Source organism: Carcharodon carcharias, chromosome 22 (genome assembly GCF_017639515.1).
Source record: "Carcharodon carcharias isolate sCarCar2 chromosome 22, sCarCar2.pri, whole genome shotgun sequence".
NCBI classification, from domain to species: domain Eukaryota; kingdom Metazoa; phylum Chordata; class Chondrichthyes; order Lamniformes; family Lamnidae; genus Carcharodon; species Carcharodon carcharias.
The window spans coordinates 56,165,360-56,190,339 of NC_054488.1; the positions used below are offsets into that span (position 1 = coordinate 56,165,360).

The 24,980-nt window shown below is 38.8% G+C and overlaps 1 protein-coding gene across 3 annotated transcripts in view; it reads right to left on the reverse strand.

Annotated features, from left to right (window-relative positions):
- Window positions 1–1,171: 1,171 nt before the first annotated feature.
- Window positions 1,172–24,980, reverse strand: part of arhgdia (Rho GDP dissociation inhibitor (GDI) alpha) — a 50,889-nt gene continuing 27,080 nt past the window's right edge. For all 3 annotated transcript variants that reach the window (XM_041216996.1, XM_041216998.1, XM_041216997.1), the window contains exons 2-6: window positions 22,876–23,081; window positions 10,710–10,793; window positions 8,543–8,619; window positions 5,689–5,752; window positions 1,172–2,643 (exon numbers count right to left, since the gene is read on the reverse strand). In XM_041216996.1, the coding sequence (XP_041072930.1) occupies window positions 2,444–2,643; window positions 5,689–5,752; window positions 8,543–8,619; window positions 10,710–10,793; window positions 22,876–23,065 (615 nt within the window). In that variant the 5' untranslated portion in view covers window positions 23,066–23,081 and the 3' untranslated portion in view covers window positions 1,172–2,443. The remainder of the gene's footprint in view (window positions 2,644–5,688; window positions 5,753–8,542; window positions 8,620–10,709; window positions 10,794–22,875; window positions 23,082–24,980) is intronic.

The following is a 24,980-nucleotide window of genomic DNA, read 5'->3' on the forward strand; positions in this document are numbered from 1 at the left end:
TCTTTAATGAAATGACAAAGTTGAAGGTAAAGTGAGTGCATTGCGTGTTGCATATAGGGGGTCGGTTAGCACAGTTGACCAAAGTGTGGTTCAGAATAACTCCAGCAGAGCAGGTTTGATTCCTGTTCTGGCTGAGGTAAACTTGGGACTGCCTCCTCACCCTGCCCGGGAGTGGAAGGCATTGGCAAACCACCACTGACAAAAACTGCCAAGAAAATGGCTCAGGATAAAGCACCAGCAGACAATGAGCCAAGGATCTGCCTCCGGGCAGAGCACACATGAATGAATATTGTGCATCAAACTCCATTTGAAAGCCCAAAATGCCCCATAACAGACTTATTCACAACACGCATTTTATAGTGAATTGTGCTGTTCAAGCTGCTCCGAATTGTTTACCGCCTTATTAAGCTGTGTCTTTCTAAAGGGATAGTTAATGGAAAAATATGTAATTCTCTTTGCGTAGGGGTGGGGGTGGGAGGAGGGGGTTGGGGTAGGTTAAGAACTTAAAAACTATATTCAAGCCACAATATTAAGTTTGCCATAAACAGCTTTAAATATTAAGTTAAGTGAATTGTAATTTTTGCTTTTCATTCTAGTAGGAACAGGATGACAGGTTCCTCTTCTACTTCCACATTTGCTGGAAAGTTGGACTTGTTTTGCAAAGCAACAGAATTCTCTTTGTCAGCACCCACAAGCAATAAACACCAGAGAAGTACAACCCCTCAAGCTGGCTCCACCAAGGTCATGGTTAATGTTCTACCTCAACTCAACTTTACTGCCCCATTCTCCCTGTTGCTAAAAATTCTTCAATCACAGTCATGAATACATTCAATGACTTAGCATCCACAATCCTGAGTGAAGAAACTCCTTATTCTCTAGACTTCACAGATGGGAAAAATAGGCTCTCGGCACCCACTCTGTCCAAGCTCCAAGACCAACCTGAAACATTAGCCCTTTCTCACTCCATAGTTGCTGCCAGTGTTTCCTTAATTTTCTGTTCATGTTTTAGATTTCCAGCAATCATCCATACAACCTACCTCTGACGTTTGGTTACCTGTAATTTCTCATGTGGATTGGTGCCAAATTCTGTCCGATAGTGCATGTGAAGAGCCTTGGGATGTTTTACAATGTTAAAGGCATTATACAATGCAAGCTGACAAAAGACGAAACATTTAGTCGGAATACTTTATTATATTTGTTGTGAAAATGAGGGTACTGTTCTTTAACCTGTTAATGTCCAGTCTACACAGGAGTCACAAGAGAACATAAAAAAATCTATTATCTTAAAAGGGGAAGAGCAGGGATATGGCAAGACAAACAGGTAAAAATCACATTTGGTCCCAGTTCTAACCTCAATGGCTACAGATTTCCAATGATGCATGCTGACTGCCTAGAACGCTATTTCTTGAATAAGCCACATTCAAAAATCGAACTATTGAACTAAAATTAGCTGGTCAATGGAGCACAGAATCCAGGATTGGTATACTGACACAGATTGATATGAGGCACAAAATACAAAGAGGCATAATGTGAGTTCCATCATCCCTTTCCAACACTCTGAAGCAACGTTTCTTCATCTTTTTGGCTGACGCTTCATCTATTGCTGAAATGTGTGTTCAGGCAGGTCCATTTAGCACCTGCTACTTGCAAACCTGTACAGGGTTTCCTCTGTTGTAATATGCCAAGAAACAACACAAAAATCTCTCTTTAGGAACTGTAGGCCTTCAATACTCAATTTTGTACATTTGAAATACTACTTTTAATAGGTGTGCATTCACAGAGATGTCAGCACTGATCAGACTAGCTCCAGTGCAGTGCTATCACACCCACAAGCATCTAGTCAGATAAAATGGGTTCTGGATCCATGCTACTGGTATAAAAGACTTTAAGAAATTGTACCATGATTTTTTTTTCTTCTGCCATTATTTCCAAAAACAATTTTAGCGTACATAAGGCAACATGGTTACACAGAATAAAAATTACAGGTTTTTTTTTTATATTCATGAAAGAACGGCCCCTAACAATTTATATTATATTCTTCTGCCTGGTTGAAACATTATTGTGATCATTCAAATTTCCAAACTTAGCACTGTGTTTATGAAATAGACGAGAAGTGGTCAAATCCCCACTGCGTCAAGACACCAAGCCGAGTCTAATTTACTCATTGCTTCCTCTTAAATCAAAACTGCAGCCCCTCTCCCCCCCACAAAAGGCAGCTGTTGGAAGAACAAAAACAAATTAAAATGAGACTGGGGAATGAAACATGTAGCCATGCCTCTGACCTGTGTCTTACAAAAAAATGGGTTTGATTTTCTTTTGCCAATGATCTCGCTGTGCAGTATAAATCTAACACATTTTTTGTTCCTTTTCAAAAAAGATAACTTTGGTACAGGAGGTGTATTTTTTGTTTCAATTGGATGGACTACGGCTGGTCTTGCATTGATTAATCTTTCCAATCCTTCTTGATATTGAGCTGCCACTCCCAAGAGAGGTGGTTGTGCTGATCATCATCTGTGAAAAGGGATTTGATAACATAGCTGCCTCTTGCCATCATTCCTTTGGGTGCTTCTTCCTGTGGTGTAAGGAACTCGTATTCGGTGTCACGCGGACCATAGCTCCCCACCATGTAATCAGATTTATCAACTGTTCAAAATGTACAAGAAAAAGTATTTTAATGAATCATCTATTTACCTTCTCACACTAGTACATCTACAACCAAGCCCCACAGAGGTCTGCTTCGGATATTTACCTAGCAAACAGTTGTGATACATGATTACTTAAAGCATATCAGTTTATTTCCACACTCCAGCTATCATGTACTCTAAGGGCTCACTATTGACCACCCCCACTTCTCTCCCATCTAGGAGGATAAGAGCCAGCCATTCAGCACCTTGATTCTGTTCCACCATTCAATTAAATCATAGATTATCTCCATCTTACCTCCAGCCAGCCACCTTGGTTTTGTAACCCTTAATATCCTTACCTAACAAAAACCTGTGTTTTGAATTTTTCAACTCTCAACTGCTTATTGGGAGGGGAGGGGAGTTCCAGATTTAACTGAAGGAACAGTAGGACAAAATAGCTCCTCAAGCCTGCTCTGCTATTCACTAAGATCATGGCTCAATTCCCAAATCTCTTTTCCTGCTATATCCTCACAGTACTTGAACCCCTTAATGTCAAAAATTCTATCAATCTCAGCCCTGAACAATACTCAATGACTGAGCATCCATCACCCTCTGGGGTAGAGGGTTCCAAAGATTCACCATGCTGAGTGAAGAAGTTTCTCATCTCAATCCTAAATGGCCAACCCCTTACTATGACCCCTAGTTCTAGAAAGTCTAGCCAATGGAAACAGCCTCTCAGCAGCCTACCAGGCAAGTGCCCTCAGAATTATATACATTTCAATGAGATCACCTCTCATTCTTTTAAACTCTGGAGAATATAGGGTCAACCCTCTCACCCTAGGAATCAATCTAGTGAACCTTCACTGCACCCTCTAACACTAATTGTTCACAGTTCTTCAAGTATGGCCTAAAAGCCTTGAACAACTAGAGACTTCCTCAATAGAGACTTCCTCAATCTTGTACTCCAACTCTCTTTCAATAAAGGTCAACATACAAGTTGCCTTCATAATTGCTTACTGGACACCTGCATGTTAACTGTATATTGCATGTACAAAGACAACCAAATCTCTCTAAATACCGTCATCTAATAGTTTCTCACTATTTAAAAAAAAAATTCTATCTTTCCGTACAAAGCAAAAAACCTCATTTTCCCACATTATACTCAGTCATTATCTTGCCCACTCACAACCTATCTAGATCTCTTTGCAGCTTACTTTCCCACCTAGTTCTGCATCAAACTTGGGTATTTTACACCTGGTCACCTCATCTAAAGGCACTGACATAGATTGCAAACAACTAAGGCCCTAGTACTCAAGTTACACCCTGCCATCCTGAAAATGACCGTTTATTCCTTCTGTCCATTAACCAATCCTCAATCCATACCAATATATTTCTCCCAATCCCATGACCCCTCATCTTGTGTAACAACCTATTGTGATACCTTATCAAATACATTCTGAAAATCCAAATATGCAACATCCGATTGCCCCCCCCCATCTACCCTACAGTAAGGTTTACATTTGCTGTCGAAGGGTCATAAGGACTCGAAACGTCAACTCTTTTCTTCTCCGCCGATGCTGCCAGACCCGCTGAGTTTTTCCAGGTAATTCTGTTTTTGTTTATGTTTTGTATTTCCAGCATCCGCAGTTTTTTTGTTTTTATTACATTTGCGACTGCCTAATCTAGAGTTGTTCTAGAATCTAGAGAATCCTGAAAGATCTTATTCAATGCATCTATTATCTCTGCAGCTACTACTTAAAACCCTAGGGTGTAGGCCAACAGGTGCAGGATTAGTCAGTTTTTAGTCCCATTAATTTCTTCAGTACTTTTTCCACACTGACACTGAGTTCCTCACTCATTAGATTTTTCAATTCCCTCATGTTCTGATATGTTAAATCTCCCACACAAAGTCAGATAAATTATTTGCTTGGCGTTTCTGCCACTTTATTCTCCATTATAATTTCCCCCTATTTCTGCCCCTAAGGGATCCACACTTATTTCAGCTAATTTCTTCCTTTTTACAAATGGATAGGAGCTTTTACAATCTGTTTTTATATTTCTTACTACTTTATTTGCATTCTGTTGTTCACCCTCTATCCCTCTCTTGGTCATTCGTTGTGCATTTTTAAAACTTTCCCAATCCTTAGGGTTACTACACTTGTGGGCAACATTGTAACCCTCTTTTATTCTAGTACCATCCTTAACTTTTCTAATTAGCCACAGCTGTATCAACAGGAATTTAATGCAAATTGGTCAATTAGTGTAAAGGTGACCTGGAATTAGGTTTGAATGGATTATGGCTACATTAACCAGATGTCACACTCTGCTTCCTGGGAAGTGAGGGTTCACTTACAGGAGTGGTCTTTGACCTGGAAAATGAGAAACACCAAGTTTAATCCTAAAAAAAATAACATGCATCTTTGGAGGTGATATGTAACACCCGGTTTTATCCTGCTGAATGGACACCCAAACTCTCCACCGATTCCTGTGGGTAGTACACAACATTGTGGCTGACATGTTAGATGTTTTCTCATGACATAAAACAAAGAGAGAAAACATTCTTTAAGAAGTAATATTGGGAAAAATTTCTCTTCTGAGGAAGTCAGAACTGCTGTGCATTTGTATCATTTATTTCCCTTATAGATTTTCAGGGTGTCCAAATCAGATATCCCAGTTTTGAAATCTACCCTATGAGTAACGTAGAACTCTGAATTTTATTACTTGTTTACAATTTATCACCAACAAACAGAACCAATATCTACCCCAACAGCCCAAGGTTCAAATCACAATATTAACTATGAATTCTAAATGTATCAAAAAATTAAAACAACACAAATCTGTTTTGTTTGAAGTAACACAGTTGCTGCATTTGAGATCTGCATTATTTTGAAGAGGAACTAGAGTGCATTTGTATTTGGTTGGGGAGGGGAGAAGAGGAAAAGGCTGCTTTTTGGAAAAGGGTATATGAAGGAAGTGGAGCTTAAAAAACATGATTTTCATGGCAATTACATTATAAACAGACTTTTAATTACACATCAAGAGCAAGTGACACGCTTGTACTCACTTTTTATTCCTTTCCTCGTCGTTGTCTGAACATATTTCAGCCCAGAGACTATTTCTTTATTAACCTGGAGAAATGGAGAGGTTCAGTAAACACATGACCTCTCAGCTATTGATACAATGGATGCTAATCCTTGTAGTGATTTAACTTCCATCACAAGTCTTTGACATAAAACACATGCTCATTCCTGAGAACAAACTTTTTTTTTCAACATGCTTGCCCATTGTAAATTTAATTTTCCATTGGCATGAAGCATACCAGTAGATAGCTTCGCAGACAGGGTGTAAGAATGGACCCACAAAGTTAAAATTGTATCTTAAATAGAATGGATAAAACGATGGATTTCAAAGCGATAATCACCTCTCCTCTCAGCAGAGAATGAGGACTAGTGCTGAAATACAATGACACACACTAACAACATTTCCTCATGAATTTCTACATGCATCAGCAACAATTTGTATTAATAGAATGCTTTTAACATAGTAAAACATTTCAAAATGCTTCACAGGAACGTTAACAAAATTTGACAACCACGTAATGAGATATTAGGACCGAGAAGAGGTAGAGCTTAGGGTCCAGGCAGTTCAAGGCACAGCCACTATTGTGGAACAATTAAAATCAGGGATGCACAAGCAGCCAGCATTGGGGCAGTATAGAGAACTGTGAGGGCTCAAGAAGTTTAGAGATATAAAGACGAGCCAAGGAGGGATTTGAAAACATGAGTATAAATTTTCAAATTGAGGCTTTGCCAAATCAGGAGCTAATTTAAGTTCATGGGCACAGAGGTAACGAATGAACAGGATTTAGTGCGAGTTAGGATACAGGCAGTAGAGTCTTGGTTAAGCTTAAGTTTATAGAGAGCGGAGGATGGGAGGCCAGCTAGGAGAGCATTTGAACAGACAAGCCCAGAGATGATAAAATCATGGCTGATGGTTTCAGCAGAAGAGCTGAAGGTAGAGATGGGCAATGTTATGGCGCTGAAGCATTTTTGATGGCGTGCATATGCAGTTGGATAACTTGGTCAAATACAACACATAAGGATCTGGCGCATCCTTAGATATTAGCTAGGGAACAGAATGCGGGAGGGGCTGAAAACAACAGCTTTGGTCTTCCTAATATTTAGCTGGGGATACTTTTGACCAATCCAGTACAAGACACCAGACAAGTGGTGTGACCGATGAGAAACAGTGCAGGGGCCAAGAGAGGTGATGATGCAGTAGAACAGAGATCACGCATGAAGGGAAATCACTGCAAGGTCCGACCAATCCTATCCCAATAAATGCAATTTGCAGCAGTGCAAACTGGACAATCAGATGCAGGAGCCTTGGCTGATTGTTCTCCTTAGTCAAGAGACACTACAATTGTAGCACTTCTATCTAGACACAATAGAAATCACTCATACTTTATTAAACCATCTGAAATGTGTAACTGCATTAATGCTTTGTAACCAAGATAATTAACCCTAGATTTATATAGTAGTTGTTTGCTAATTTGAAAGATTATAAAAAGAAATCCCAGTAAGATATTAAATGTCACACAGAGGTCAGGAACTAGTGCAGTATCTGATTAGCACAACTTAGAAGTCAGTTGGTTGCTCCAATTATCTCAGCACTTGTGAGTCAGGGGCTTCTGTTGCTGATTACTATCTAGGTCTCTTGCCTGTTGGATATTAGCCAAGGGCATGATCAAGCTCAAATGTGATGCTGCCCTAGACAAAATGCCTGCTAATGCTCACTATCAAGACTATCACACAACTTGCCACACTTTGGGAAAGGTACCATTAGGATATTGGTTGCCACCAAGAAACATCAGTCACAACCACATGCAAGCAGCAAAGGATGGTAGGGAGAAGGTGTGAGAAAAAAAAATCAAAGAGTAGCATGCTGCTGAGAGGCTCACATGCTGCAAGCTGAGAGTTTTCACCCTGTTAGTCTGTTTCAGCCTACATGGGCGAGACTAGCAAATTTTTGTTTTATTCTTTGATGGGATATGGGAGTTGCTAATGAGGCTAGCATTTGTTGCGCATCCCTAATTGCCCTTGAACTGAGCAGCTTGTTTGGCCATTTCCAGGGCAGTTAAGAGTCAACCACGTTGCTGTGGGTCTGGAGTCACATGCAGGCCAGACTGGGTAAGGATGGCAGATTTCCTTCCCTAAAGGACATTCATGAACCAGATGGGTTTTTGTGACAATTGATTATAGGTTCATGGTCACCATTACTGAGGCTAGATTTCAGTGACAAATGTTATTAATTTAAATTAAATTCCACCAGCTGCTGTGGTGGGGTTTGAACTCATGTCCCCAGAGCATTAGCCTGGGCTTCTAGATTACAAGTACAGTGACATTAACTTTGCCACCATCTCCCCCAAATATTAGAATAACCTCCATGCCTACTGGAGAACTTCATTCATAGTAACTTCTTATATTTTCCCACTGGGTTAATTTAATTTTTCTGCCAGTTTTCCAAGCTATTCCATTTTTTGTAACCACACTGGAAGAAAATGTATACAACAGGAACAAGTCTAAAAATAGAACCAAGCAGTCATAATTCTGAATTCTAATCTTCTTTAGCATAAAGTTGGGGCAGCTTCGCAATCATAACAATGGAGCCATTTGTTAATCTGACAAAGCTGACTGCTACATTGCAAATCTGTTCTTAAATCAAAGAATTGCTTGTTCCAGACTTCAGGTTGTTAATGACATTGTACTAAAGGGATAGAGGCCGCGGAGAGAGAGGAGTTGGAGGCTACAGCCGACAGCAAACAAACATTTGCCCGAATTGACAAAGCCAGGTACAGCACATTTAAATCATTCAATGATCTCACCATTGCATTTATGATTTTAAGTACAGAAACACACCTTGAAGCTGATTTTGATCTTGTATTCCACGCCCTCTTTCAGTACAAAAGGATGCTTTTTAAAGTTCTCAAGGTCACCTGAAAATAAAGACATTTTGACATACACAAGTACAAATTATTTATAAATTTAAGCACCTTAATCTTGCACTTTCAAACTGCATGAGTGTTTCTAAACAAAATTACACTTTAATGGAGTGAAAAGGTCCAAGGCACCTTTAAAAAAAAAGGTGCCAGAAACTAAGCAGGACTTCGGCAAGTGTTTAAAAGCAAGGTTACAGAAAGCAAAATCAAATGAGAAAGCTTTTCAAAGAGGAAAGAGATGTGCCTTGGCAGAACACTTCGGAAGGGAGCTCCCAACAGAGCATGATGACTGAAGGAAAGGAGGACACAGATGACCAGAGTAGGCAGCAAGTGCCAGGACAGAACTGGAGGTTGTTGCATAAGTGGAAAGATAAATAGGCAAAACAAGGATTTTGAACGCCAATGGGATTAGTGCAGGCAATATTGCCAAGAGGTAGATTATCTTGGGTGAGTAAGCAGATACACTTTGAAGTTCAGAATCAAACATAGACCCATGTACAAAAGACCTAAATTCTAAATCTGTGTCACAGTGTCATAAATTAGTTTCCAACCACTACTGTTTGCTGAAAACACTAACGCATATCAACATACTAGATGATTGCTTAAAGAAAGCAGGCTATTGAACTGTCCTACAATCCTGCATGGAGTAAAAGGACCCAGCATCACCATTTAACTGCTCTTCCCTTTAATTGCTATACACAAATGTTTGTTCTAAAGCTAACTAAAGCTATAGCTCAAATGGAATATAAGGCAACCTCATTTTAAACTTGCGTTAGTGGCTAGAATTCTGAAATTCAGACATCAAAATAAAATGGCAATTGAATGTGATGAGCCAATCCAGCCAAACAAAAAAAAATTAGACCAAATATTAAATCTTGTTCTTTTCATTAACATATGAAAAAGTATAAAATACTGCCATAGGAAGGAAAAGCAGATAACACTGAGTTTGTGAAGTACTAAAATAGGAGGTGAAAAAAAATTGAGGGGGTGCAACTAGATTTTTACATTCAACATGTCCAATCATTGCAGAGCTGTAAATGAGGCTAACAGAGTGAGTACTTATAAAGCCAAAACAATACATTCTAAAGTTCCTTTAACATATTAAAAGGTCTCAAGGTGTTTCACTGGAGGGATACAAAGCAAAATTCAGCATAAGCCACATAAAGCAACATTAGGACAAATGGCCAAAAGTTTGGTCAAAGAGGTAGGTTTTAAAGAGCGTCTTAAAGCAAGAGAAAGAGGTAGAAAGGCAGAGAGATTAAGGGAGGGAATAGACATCTGAAGGCCGCGCCACCAATGGAGAACCAATTAAAATTAAGGATGTTCAAGAGGTCAGAATTAGATGAACGCAGATATGTCAAACAATCATGACGATGAAGGAAATTTCAGACACAGGGAAGGGCGAAGCCACAGAGGGATTTGCAAAGCAGGGTGAGAATTTTAAAATCGAGGGCTTGATTGATCAATGCAGGTCAATGTAACCAACATAGGTCAGCGAGCACAAGGATGATAGGTGAACAGTACTCGGTGCAAGTTAGGACAGGCAGCAGTTATGGATGACATCAAGTTTACAGAAAGTAGAATGTGGGAGGTCAGCTAAGAGTGTGTTGGAATAGTCAAATCTGGAGATAACAAATGCATTAATGAGGGCTTCAGCAGCAGATGAGCTGAGATTGGGGCAAAGTCTGGCGATGTTATAGAGGTGGGAATAGGTCAGAGCAAGTTATCCTAGAAACTGTACAGTGCTCTGGTCACACCTTGATGCAGTACTTAACTTATGGTCATCAAGACACACAGAAGATATTCAAGACCTGAAAAGGATGAGACTGATTCTTGGCTAGAGACGGTTATGAAGAAAGGCGGGAGAAATTTACAATTTTCAGCCTTTAAAGACTGAAATGACAGTATAAAACAGCAAATGGTACAGAAACACTACTTCAAATTAAACTACAACCATAAGACAAGGGGACAGAGGTTCAAACTAGTAAAACATAAAATCGATTTTAACACTATTTTGAAAATTATACATATGAATAGATGTGCACATTTCATGATTATGAAGATCTCAAGTAGGGAGCTTTACTCACCTGTTAAATCCAAGACTAAGGCCTGAGGCGCAGTTGCACACACCAGTGTTAATCGAATCACTTGAACATTTGGAACATTTGGGTCTGTAAATAAAAAATAAACAATAAAAACTGATCTCTAAACACAGTTCTCAATACAAAGCAAATTTTAAAAGGTCAGAGCAAGACTAGTAAAGATTTAAATATCACTTCTCTTGACATGGGTTTATGGTTTTACTCAAGTAATATCCTCATTAAATTTGTAAGTTGCTACAAGTTCAACTCCGTATAAAAATCTGAACTATAAGTTTACCATGAGTATATTCAGCTTCCACGTCCTAAATCATCCAAGCAATACCACGCTAAATCTCCTTCAAATAGGGAAGCAACAATCTTTGATCTCAAATTTGGTGAAACAGTCACCTCCCTAACCTTTTCCCCGAACTTCAGGTCAGTGTTTGATTACACCACGTCATGGGTTATTTTACAACTTTAGAAGCGTTGTACAAGTTGCTGTTGAAGCAAATAGTGAAAACTTCTCTTTAAAAGTGACAAACCAGAATGCTGTGCACCAGCCTGCAGCGCAAACAGTTGGAAACTGTCAAACAATGCAGTAAGACAAGCTGCCTGTGTTTCTTTTTTAAATGTTATGTGTCTACTTTCTTTGAACTGCAGCCTCCAAAATTCCAAACATGGTTTAAGCATATTAAGACAGTGGATTTTATTCGGTCAAAGTTCATTTTTCTCATTTATGAAAAAGTTCCAGGAAATGCAACTGAAGGATTTCAATTTTAACCACTTGCTCCAATGCTTAGTCACATTATCAACAAAAAATTAAATTCTCAGTGCCTTTAGAAGTAAACTTGCATTATTAGAAACACTTTTCTGCCCCAGAGCATTGAGAGCAGTTGCAATCATTCTGGCTCTATGCTAAGTTAACACTGAACAAACTATAGTTTATCCTATGGTCAACTACGAATCAAGTTAGAAATAATATACAACCTGAATATACTGTACAGATCAGCCATGACCTTAATGAATGGCAGAGCGGGCTCAAGGGCTTCTGCTCCTATTTTGTATGTTCGTTTGTACATTAAGCAGAATATTAACACTCTAGATACATTTAATGCAATTGTTGAATTCCAGAGTTTTCGTTTCATAACTCCATGCTTAAAATCATGTTGATTCCAACACCTTTAACAATGTCAAATCAAAGCCAGCGCTGATATGCCAAGGTAACACTGGGTCTTTGTAAACAATGTCAGCTGAAAAAGGCAGAATATTGCAGGTGCTGGAAATCTGAAACAAAAAAAAAGTGCTGGAAAAACTCAGCAGGTCCAACAGCATTTGTGGAGAGAAAGACAGAGTTAACGTTTTGAGTCCATATGACTCTTCTTCAGAGCTAAAGAGAAGTAACTGAAAGTCATCTAAAATCATTTGTTTTAACTTTGTACATTTTCCCCAAAATAGGAGTTTCACTAGGTGTGACAACAGCATGGGTTCTACCCTTTCCCTTCTGAAAACTGACTGACACCAAGACCTCAGAATTAAGAAGTTATACCACCATCCATTACATAATCGCAATCTAAACCAGGAAATCCATTGTGCCAGTTTTGCCTCACAACAAGCTTAGAATGCCTACTCCTTAACACAGACTATACAAAAGTAGCTGTATTAAATGATTCTGCACAACATGTTTAATCCTCCGAGGAAAGTTACTGTGCTCTTTTCCCTTTCCTCCTCCCACATGAAATAGTAAACAAAGCAAAGCTTGAATGGCCTTTAAACCTCACACCCTAAATTATACAGTTGCAGCTTGATACAAGATCATAAGAAATAGATGAGAGGCTGAGTAAATTAAACCTATATTGTTTGGTGTTTTGGAGAATGAGGTAACCTCATTGAAACATACAAGATTCTGAAGGGGCTTGATAGGGTGGATACAGATCGTTTCCGTTGGCCAGGGAATCTAAAACACAGGGGCACAGTCTCAGGATAAAGGGTCGATCATTTAGGACTGAGATGAGGAGTAAGTTCTTCACTCAAAGGGTGCAAATCTTTGGAATGTTCTACCCCAAAGGGCTGTCGCTGCTCCAATATTGAACATATTTAAAACTGGGATAGACAGGTTTTTGATCTCTCAAGGAATCAAGGATTATGGGGGAGCAGGCGGAAATGTGGATTTGAAGCCCAAGAGCAACCATTACTGTCTTGAATGGCGGAGCAGGCTCAACAGGCCATATGGTCCTGTTCCTCAGGAACTCCTGTCCCCATTTCTTGTGTTATGAATAGGAGTAGGTCACTCAGCCCATTGGACTTGCTTTGCCATTTGATATCATGGCTGAACTGATTGTGACCCAATTCAACTTTCTTGCCTGATCCCCATAACGCTTAGCTCCCTGGTAGACCAAAAAATCCATCTAACTCAGCCTTGAATGTATTCAATGACCCAGTCTCCAGTGCTGTGTACGGAAGAGAATTCCAAAGACTAACGATCTTCAGAGAAGAAACTCCTCCTTATTGGTTTTAAATGGGAGACCTCTCATCTTTAAATTGTGCTCCCTAGTTATAGATTCCCCCACAAAGGAAAACATCTCCCAGCATCATTTAAGTTTTAGACCCAAATTTTTCACCCTCAAACTGAATCTGAAATGATCAGTCTTACTTAGAAGATCCTTTACTGTGAGGTCATTAATTAATCCTGTCTCATTACACATTACCAGGTCTAAAATAGCCTGCTCCCTGGTTGTTTCCAGAATGTAGTGTGCAAAGAAACTGTCCCAAATACACTATGAACTCATCCTCCAGGCTATTTTTGCCAATTTGATTAGTTCAATCTATAAGATTAAAAATCTCCCACAATTTTTACACTACCTTTCTTACAAGCCCCGATTATTTATTGATTTATACTCTGCCTCACAGCATAGCTACTGTCAGGGAGCCTATAAACCACTCCCACCAGTGACTTCTTTCCATTGCTATTTCTCATCTCCACTCAAAATGATTCTACATTTTAATCATTGAACCAAGATCATTTCTCGCCACTGGACTGATCTCAACCTTAATTAACAGAGCCATTTGACCTCCTTTTCCTTTCTTCCTGCCCTTCCAAAATGTCAAATATCCTTCAATATTCTGGTCCCAGCCTGGCAACCATGTCTCTAATTGCTATCATATCAAGCTGTTTATTTCTATTTGTACTTTCAATTCATCCATCATGTTACGAATGCTGCACGGATTCAGATGAAGAGCCTTTAATTCTGTCCTTTTGCCACTTTTCCCTTCTGATCTTATTTGCTGCACCACTCATGTTTGTACACTCTGCCTTCCTGTCACACTCTGGTTATCATTACACACATTGCTACCCTGCAGTATTGCCTTGTCTTTTCTCTAACTTTCCAAATTTCCCCTCACATGAACCTTTTAACCCACTATTTAGTTTAAAGTCCTCTCTACATCCCTAGTTATGCAATTCACCAGTACACTGGTCCTAGTGTCAGGTGAAGGTGGTCCCAATAGTTCCTGCACAGCAGGTTGCCTGTCTTCTTTACATACTTTCAATTCCATTTCTAAACAGAAATTCTTCTACTTGATAAAAAATTTTCTATGGGTATGTTAGCATTTGTTCAGGAGCAATTCAACAAGCACCTACAGCATTCCAGAGAGGCCAGCCTTAAAACGTGCATCTTAAGAGCGAGGGCTGACAGGTTGTTGGCTATGGGGGATGGGGTGGTAGAACAGCCAAGCCTAAACCAATCTCATTTGATTGCTACACACAAGTTTTCCAGTATGAGTCACTGGATAACAACCCAGCCAGATTTCTCTCTTTCCATTTCCCTGAGACAATAAGGTCTCTACCACTACCCCCAAAGATTAGCAAACTCAGTACTGATCAGAAATTTATCTTGGGAAGTACACCAGTATTTTTCAGTATCACAAGATGTTGTATTTAGCCACTGAGTCAGAGTTCAATAATGTACACCTGCGTGAAGAATCAGTGGAAAACTTGACTATTGTCAGTAAAGAACATTGAAATCTAAAGATCATGCATAAGACAAATTAGGGAAATCATAACACCCAAGAAAGCATTTTATAACAAAGTTAATTATAAGAAGGGCTTAATTACAACATACCGAGTTAGCATAACTAGATTTAAAGCATCTGTTTTGTGTTATGTAAAACCTCTGGACACCTAGCTGGCAACTTATCCAGTCTTGTTAAGAAAAAAAGCAAGTTTTATTTTATGAAGAGGTTATGACATGTCAAACCACTTTGTACCACAAGTACTGACTTACAAAATCCATAAATGGCAAATTCGCAAGATATTGTGCACAGCAGTCTTCTTGTATGAAATGGTTCAGTATAGTATTGCTCTGAAACTACACTTCATGTTTTATATCAGCTTCACACTCATTTCAAGTTCAGCTCAAAAATAACTACAGTGTGGTCCATTGGAGAATATAAACCAATAACTTCTTAAATTGAAAAACAGTGCAACATGTAAACAGGAGAACAAATTCACCTGGAAAGTTAGCCACATCTGGATAAAGCAGGGAAAAAAAATCAAAAAGGCATTACTAAATGCAACTATCAGACATATAACGTGAAAGTTGCAGTTTTTTTTGTGTAATAATCAACTTGTCCTAGAACAGCAAGTAAAAGACTAAATGCACAGGCTGATAAAAAGCAATGAAATGAATAACTGAATCTCCCGTTCTATTGACAGATAATTAAGACTGATCTTTTTCAGCAGCTAAATGTTTAGCAAAAGCTCAACTTGCATTTATACAGAACGTTAATGTAGCATAACGACCCAATGAATTTCACAGGAGCATTATCAAATAAAATTTGACATAATGCCAAATAGGGAGATGTTACGGGAGGAATGATCAAAAGCTTAAAGCATGAAGCTGGAAGAAGCAGCTTAAAAGAGAGGGGTAAGGAGATTTAGGGAGGGAATGCCAGAGTATAGAGTCTTGAGAGCTGAAGGTACAGCTGTAGATAGTGGAGCAATGAAAATCAGGGATGGAGAAGAGGCCAAAATTGGAGGAAGCAGACATCTACAAACATTTGAATTAGGAGGAGTTGGCCACTTGGCCCTTTGAGGCTGCTACATCCTTCAGTAAGGTCTTGGCTGATCTAATTTTATCAACTCCACATTCCTGCCTACCCCCAATAACGTTTCAACCCCTTGCTCATCAAGAATCTTTCTAGAATTACCTGGAAAAACTCAGCAGGTCTGGCAGCATCGGCGGAGAAGAAAAGAGTTGACGTTTCGAGTCCTCATGACCCTTCGACAGAACTGTCTAGTTCTGTCGAAGGGTCATGAGAACTCGAAACGTCAACTCTTTTCTTCTCCGCCGATGCTGCCAGACCTGCTGAGTTTTTCCAGGTAATTCTGTTTTTGTTTTGGATTTCCAGCATCCGCAGTTTTTTGTTTTTGTAAGAATCTTTCTAGCTCTGCCTTAAAAATATTCAAAGATTCTGCCTCCACAGCCTTTTGAGGAAGTGTTCCAAATACGCTCAACTCTCAGAAAATAATTTCTCTTCATCCGTCTTAAATGGGCAACCCCTTACTTTTGAACAGTGACCCCTAGTTCTAGATTCTCCCACAAGAGGAAACACCCATTCCACATTCACCCGGTCAGGTCCCCTCAGGATCTTATATGTTTCAATCAAGTTGCCTCTTACTCTTTTAAACTCCAGCGGATACAAGTCTAGGCTGTCCAGCCTTCCTCATAAGGCAACCCACCTATTCCAGATATTAGACTAGTAAATTGTCTCTGAACTGCTTCCAATGCATTTACATCCCTCCTTAAGGAGATAATACTGCACACAGTACTCCAGATATGGTCTCACCAATGCCCTGTATAACTGAAGCATAACCTCTCGACTCTTGCATTCAATTCCCCTTGCAATAATTGATAGCATTCTATTTGCTTTCCTAATTACTTGCATACTACAATTTTTCCCTTATTAATCCTTTAGCCAAGTCATTTTTTGTTCTTTTATATTCTATCCAATCTCATGACCTGCCACCCATCTTTGTGTAATTAAATGCTTTTTCTTTAAGTTTGATACTACCTTTAACTTGGAGTTAACCACGGATGGTGGGTCCTTCCCTTGGAATTTTTCTCTCCTGTTGGAACACATCTATGCTGTGTATTCTGAAATATTCCATTAAATGTCTGCCACTGCATATCTATTGACCTATTCCTTAACCTTTTATTATTTTTGTATCCTCTGGCCTTACCTGCTGATTTACTCCTAAGTTTATACTGTCTGCCCCTGTCATGGTTTGTTTCCCATTTCCCACATCAACTTCCTCACTTGCCTCTTTGATTTACCACATCTTCCCAAATTTGATCCCTTGCCCCCACTATTTAGTTTAAAACCCTCCCTGCTGCCCTAGTTATGCAGTTCGCAAGAACACCATTCCCAGCATGGTTCAGGTGTAGACTGTCTCGATGGTACAGCCTCTACTTTTCCCAGTACTAGTGCCAGTGCCCCATGAGCCAGAACCCACTTCCTCCACACCAGTCTTCGAGCCATGCATTCGTCTTCGAGCCATGCATTCATCTCCTACTTATCCTATGCCAATTTGCATGTGGCTCAGGTAATAATCCAGGGACTATTACCTTTGAGGTTCTGCTTCTTAATTTGGTGCCTAGTTCCTCATACTATGCAGAATCTCCTTCCTTGTCCTTCCCATGTCATTGATACCTACATGGACCATAACAACTGGATCCTCCTCTTCCCAAGCCTTGGCATCAGGCTGGCAACATAGCCTTCTGGACCCTTGCTCTTTGATGAACATTTCAAACCTGTTTGAAATTGCAAAGACTAAGGCTCCTCCACTACTGTCTGCTCAGTCCCTTTACCTGCCTCACTCTTGGTCACATCCTCCCAGCCCTCACAGCTAATCAAACAGATGGCCCTATTCTAAGAGGTGTGGCTTTCTTCTAGAACCGTGTCCAGGTATTTCTCCCCCGCCCTTATGTTTTACAGTATCAGTACTTCGGCTTCCAGATCAATAATCTTGGCGCCTAAATCACCTTGATGCCTAAAAGGTCCAGAATTCCACAGCTGCAACATTACACCTGTCCTGCCATTATTACTTATCTTATTTAATGTAATTACTTTCTTAATTAACTTAGAATAATTCCTTTGCATACTGGAATTTACTGCTTATTAAATGCCAGTACCACATACCTTTGTTATTAAGTATAGTTTTTAGTTGTATGTGTTTTGGGTATTTATTTTAAAGTAAAATAATTAAAGTTTTAGTTCTTCTATTTATAGATCTACTTAACTTGGTGGTTTAACCTAGCTATTAACACGCTGTCCTTTACATCAAGCAATTACTGGCCAATCAACTTACTAGGTTCCTGTGATGTCACAGTTTTTTTTATAAACTAATTTCTTCAGCAGCTGAAATGGTTTTCAGACTCTCCCTGCTCTCTCCTCTCACGCCAGTTTCAAATGCTGCTCTCCCCCTTGGTGCTGGTTTCAGACTTCCCCTCCGCTCTCATTTCAAGGATTGTAGGGCTGGATGAGGCCACACAGATGGCAGGGTGATGGGGTGGGGGGAGGGGAAGAGAGGTCTGTGACAGATTTGTAAACAAGATGTAAATGTAAAAATTGAAGCGTTGCTGAACCAGGAGCCAAAGTAGGGCAGCAGGCATGGAGTTTACTGGTAAATGGGACATGATGCAAGATTGGATATAGACTGTACAGTTTTGGATGAGCTCTGGTGCGTCATACAGTGAGCACAGCTCAAGAAGGAAAACATCCCAGCTCTGAACTGTCAACTAAACAGTCTCTGAATTGAGCTCCACGTTAAAGCCAAGAATTTATCAATTGTAACCGAATAAGGAAAAACCTAACTATCCTTTCTCCCACCTAAAGAGCCATCATTAGTAAGGTTTCCTTTTCATAAACAAATATGTCACACAATCTAACTAGGCAAACTCCCTACAATATTTAAAGGGCAGTTCCAATTTGGGGAAGAAAATGGGGATTTTATTATAGCAACAAATCACTAGCTAGAAACTCACTAGACACTCCATTTTCACAGCAAAAATTACATTAGAATTTGTCTGCTGCAAAGATGGGGCAAATATCCAGTAATATGAATGGGTGAAAAAACATTCTTTCCAAAAGGTGCTGTCATGAGCCTCAAATTACTGTCTTACAGTTATTCATATCAAACTGTTGTCTTTTGGAAAACCAATACAGCCTGCAAGTGAAGACTATTAACAATTCATGCCTTGCTATTGTCAGGATCTATTTCAATTCAAATTAACAAATGTTTTAAGGGATGGATGGGTGCATCAAGTTAAAAATATGTGGTACAGATCTTTTGTTTTGAAACCGTGTGAGGCTTTCATAAGTTTGTACAAAATTTTAACATTTTAGAAACATCAATCAAGCTACCTGTCCAAAGCCCACCTTTCCTTTGTATCTGTTCAGATTCAGCTTTGGGTTCAGACTAACATTCTGAAACCATATTTATTAGGTGCTCTTGGCAAAAAAAAAATACTGCAGCTGGGGTCACAATGCAACCACTGCAAAAAATGAATAGAATTATTGTACGGGCAACAAATTTTGACTGCTACGTTTATTTGTGGATAAATGCATGTTCTGTTACACTCAATATACACAGGATACTTTTGCCCATGTCAGGCAAATGTCACAAGCACTTCAATAAAAATACACAAACCTTTAAAAAGAACAAAAAGAAATAACAGAAAATGAAAAATGCCCAGTTGTCCATCATCTGAAGCGTAGGAGGCAATGTTAAGATTTTACGAGCCCTTCATCGAAACTAGCAAAGGACTACATCCGAGGCATTTTGCCCATCTGTCAAGTCTAGATGCTGATCCCATCGACAAGAAATGCCCCTCATCTTCGTTGCCCAATTTACATTTACGTACAACAAATCAATTCCTTGGAAAATGTAACAAGATAGAATTTTACGCAATAGCCGAAAACGTGGATTACTACTTTCTATTACAGTGAACTATAAAATGTGCTTTTGTTAATTACATTTAAGCATCAGAATGTGAAAGACACTGTTGCTACAGTCACTTCAAAAAGAAGAAAACATTTTCCAACCACATCACAGTGAGCTCATATTGCCTTATCCCCCCAGCATTCATCGCACTCACTGGGAAGCTATGTAGATACAGGTTACATTGACTATATAAGCAGTGAGGGCATATTGTAAAATAAACTGAGATGCACATGCTTCAAGATGATCATTCACCCTGCTGTGAATAACAGATTGAGGGAAAATAGCATAAATGTTTATATTTTATCAATTAGCTTAATGTTACAAGAATTCAGCTCAGGCTCCCTGAGAAAAGCCAACATTCCAGTAACTCCCCCGATCATGATCACACAGCACATTAATAAAGACCTTCAGTTTTAATAGTGCATCAGTAGGGTGTGTCAGATGCTGCTTTAAAAACTTAAAAGAACAGATTACAAGACAGAACTCTGGATGCTCTTCAGGACAAAGTTTTAACTTGCTTAAAATGAAACAATGGCAGGAAGATTTGATTTAAATGCTCAATAAGCTCTGTGATCAATTCAAAGCTGGATCACAATACAGCAATCATGTAACAAATTGAAGCAATTGCAGAAACCACATAGAAGTGCAATAATGCAGAAGTGCTGTATGTTCTTTCATATTGCAATTCTAAAATATTAACAGTAGCTTATCCAATAATGGATTACTACTATCTAGGAAGGCAGTCACGTGTATTTTCAGCTGTAATATTAAATTTAATTTATTTCTAAGAAGATTAGCTTTGCACAAATGTGAAAAATATGAAGACTATGTAAGTGCATACTGTAATCTTTTGGGGGTGGGGAAGCCAGAGAGTACCTTTGACATAATGATCCTTAAAAGAAACCAAAATGTCCAGGAAAATGACAGTCTCCCTGGTTCAGCCAGTTTTATCAGCTTTAATCATAGACCTAAAACAATGCTATTTTCCCTCAATCTGTTATTCACAGCAGGGTGATTGATCATCTTGAAGCATGTGCATTTCAGACCTAAAACAAATACCATTGCAAGATGCTGGCTTTTATCTCGAGGCTTTTGGAATACAAAGCTGAGGAATTGATGCTTCAGTTTTGCCCATCCTTGGTCAGACTCCAATATGAACTACATAATCAGTTTTGGGCACCAAACTCCAGTTTAGATATATGGGCAGTAGACGGGATACAGTGCAGTCTGATTACAAGGCCTAAAAAGTCAGAGTTTGAAAATAACTTGTATAAACAGAGTTTGGTTTTAAAAATAAGACATTCCATAAGGCATTATATACAGAGAAACTATATCCTCTGTGGGGAATCCAGAGCAAGATGGCATAATCTTAAAATTATAACTAGGTCATTTAGGAGTGAAATCAGGGAACACACTTGCTACAAAAATCGTGCAAATCCAGAACACACACCCCTCCTGAAAAGCTGTGGATGCTGCCTCAATTGAAATTTTCAAGAGTGACATCAATAGATTTTTGTAGGTAACAGTATTGACAAGTAATGGGGGCGAGATAAAATCGGAATTGTACAGCACAGAAAGGAGCCTCTGGAAGAGCTACCTTCTTAATTTCTTTTTCCCACCCTCAACAGTATTTATTTTCAAATATATATTCACTTCATTCTTAAAAGCTAATATGGATTCTACTTACACCACAATTTCTGATGGGGGGATTCTACATCTTAACTACCCCCTGCTAAAAAAAACTCTTAACTCTCTTCTCCCTTTGATCTTAAAATTACACACTATAGTTACTATTTAATTTATCAGTAGAAACAGTTTGTCCCCAACCTCCGCTGCAATTTACATTACATTATTCAATGCTGAATACATCAATCAGATCTCCTCATAACCTCCATTGCTCAAACGAAAACAGCACCTGTTTCTTTGGTCTGTCAAAACTGCAATAATGCAAAAGGAATCAGTTTTATTCCCCATTGTGATTCTGAATTATTGAACAATACAAATATCTGATATTACACAGAAAGGTGGTAATGCACATTCTCCAGTTATTATTGCCAGGGGGATTTTCTCTCATTACCTTTATGTAATTATACAAACTGCCTTCTGTTCATTAAAAAAAAATTGATTTTGAGCCACTCTTAAGTAATGGATCTCAATAGCAAGATTACAAGCAGATCTTTTTTTTCATCTTTCTTGAAGGGTTGATCCTCACTAGTTACTTTTCACCCCTTCCAAACTCATTCTCTATTAATTGTGTCCTTTATTTACTGAAGCAGTCTGAATTTATATTATAAAGCCCCTTTAAGGTAAAAAAAATTGCCCCAAATCAATTCAGCGATATAATTAAAAAAGACACTGATCTGCATCAAAGAATTGGTTTAAGGGAGCGTCTTAAAGGAGAAATAGGACTTGTATGCCACTGCATATTAGACATGGTATGACAAATCATTTCTGCAATAATACTGTCAGGGACACAGATTTTTACTTTGCACCTATATAGAAGTATTTATCTTGGACTGGAAATAAAAAACAACAGTGGCAAGTTGAAAATGAATTTGACAGTGATGCAGGAAAAAAGCAATGAAGTACTTAACAGATGATTTATCTTGGCTTGATACTGATGTGCATCTTGGCAGAATCTAAGAAATCCAAATTCTAGAAGGCTTATCATATCTTCTATGTGAAAATTCATTTTAGAAGAATTTTGACTTACTAAAGATGTCCAACGCTACATCCACAAAAGGCCACTATTGCTCTGTCAATTAAAAGATGATACTCTGCAGGAGACACTCTTCAACTCATTCAAGAGGGAATTAAGCAACTTTCCCCTCCCTAACTAAGCAGTACTGAGGCCAATCTACTGTCATCACACATTTCCAGCTAGAATCAGCAAAGACTTGAGATTAAACCTAGGATCTTGTTTGTCTCTAAAGTTCAGCTGCTCCCTGGATACATTCAATAAGCCATCGGGAGGATTATTGTGGGACATAACATGTTGTTGCATTTGTTTTACATTTTAGACCAAATTTACTTCCCTTCTCTGGAATCATTGTGTACACTCAAAAGAGAGTTGGGTTTGATGACAGATTAAAAGAAAGGTAGGGGTGCCTTAAATAAAATTGAATAAAAGCAACTGGTACAAAAGTAGGTTATACAAAAATTGCAACCTACCAATAATTGTAGAACGGTTCCCCAGCAGTACCTCTTTGTACTTCCTGAGGCTCTCATCATCTTTGTCCAGTTCCTCAATCTCCTGAAGAGTCTTCTGTGCTGGCGCCTTGTAACTCACTGTAGATTCATCATCCAGATTCTCAGCAGCAATGGCAGCCAGCTGTTCTGCGGTTGGCTCCTGTTCCGCCATTTCTACTTTCTCACAACTATAAAGTACAATAAATAAATGGGTTTCCAATGCAACAAGATTACTAAACATTTCCACAAATGAACCACTGGACTTTCAGATTCAGTACAGATAATAACAATACACATAACATTCTGGAAGGTGCAAGAAACTTTGTTAGCCAATTTGGATAAATGGCTTCTGATTGTAGCACTAAACAGGAAGTTTGACAAATGCTTTGTTAAAAGCTACTTTAATTCTAAATCAATGGCTTTCTTCGGTGTAGTCAAATGTGTTCAATATTATGCACTGTTGAATGCAAGAATAATATAATCTAATACTGATTTTTTCTAAAACAAAACATTTTAAATTCCATCTTAAACAAGTACAGTTCTCCATTATTTATTTAAAAGTTATAGTTGAAGTTTAGGGTGCTTCCCCCCCAAAAGGTAACATTAAACATGTTGTGAAGCATTATTAAATAAGACAGGAAGAGAACGGAGTAACTCTTTCGAGTACAAACCCGTTTCCATCTGTTTCAGATGTAGTTACATTGTTTCATAGTATGCCATTGTGAGATTTGAACTCTTGATACTCTTTCGAGTACAAACCTGTTTCCATCTGTTTCAGATGAAGTCACATTGTTCCATAGTTTGCCATTGTGAGATTTGAACACTTGATCTGGGGGTTACAAACCCAATACCATAACCACTTGGCTATTTAGGCCAAGCTAAAACTCATGGGTGTAACTCTTTCGAGTACAAACACGTTTCCATCTGTTCCTATTCAGATGAAGTTACATTGTTTCATAGTTTGCCATTGTGAGATTTGAACTCTTGATCTTGGGGTTACAAACCCAGTACCATAACCACTTGGCTATTTAGGCCAAGCCCTAAAAATCCACTTCCATCTGTTTCAGATGAAGTTACATTGTTTCATAGTTTTGCCATTGTGAGATCTGAACTCTTGATCTTAGGGTTACAAACCCAGTACCATAACCACTTGGCTATTTAGGCCAAGCAAGAGAACGGAGTATTAGTAGTGATTTAGCAAGGGTGTTTAATTGAGGTCAATTATATATAATTCAGATGCTTGGGACAGGGAAGGGAGCTGTGTTTTCCTCCCTCTCCCTCTTTCTCCTCATTAGGCACACAAAAACGGATGTGGTTTGAATTGTATAAGGAGCTTTGATGTAAGGGTTATTTAAAAGGGATTCCGAGAACATCTAAAAATACTGTAGAGCATGATTAGCTTGTTTACATAGGAAACCTCATCTCTTCCATTTTCCCTACATATGCCAGCTGAATGAACATCGTTTCAAAATGAGTCTCAAGAAAATTCAGAAGAATTGGGCCCCATTCCTCCCTACAAGCCTTCTAAACTAGGATTAGGATTGCTAAATTTATATTTTAAAAATAGTAAATGCAATAATCTAACACAAAACACAAAGATCATAGAGCTAATAAAAAAGTAGAATACTGCAGTTGCTGAAAATCTGAAATAAAAACAAAATCTTGGAAATACTCAGCAGGCATATCTGTGGAGAGAAAGTTAACGTTTCAAGTCGGGGACCTTTCAGCAGAGCTAACTTAGAGATATAACAGATTTTGAGCAAGGGATGCAGCAGAAGACAGGAGAAACTGTATGACAGGGTCAAATGGAATTGCGATGGTGCAAGAGGAGAAACCAGCAAAGAAACAAAGGAGGTGTCTAGACCTTATTGGAGGCCGATTCTAAAGAGAATGCACATGTAGCACTGTGGACACTGATTACACTTAGGTTAACAAAAAACTTTTTACATGCTTTACATGAAAATTAGTGAAGATTGAGTAAATGACCTAAAAGATGGTCAATAAAGTAGGTTTTGACAAGACTTTTGAAGGGAGAGAATTAACATGGAGAGAACAATTAGGGAGCAATTTTGAGAGAGCGGGGGTGG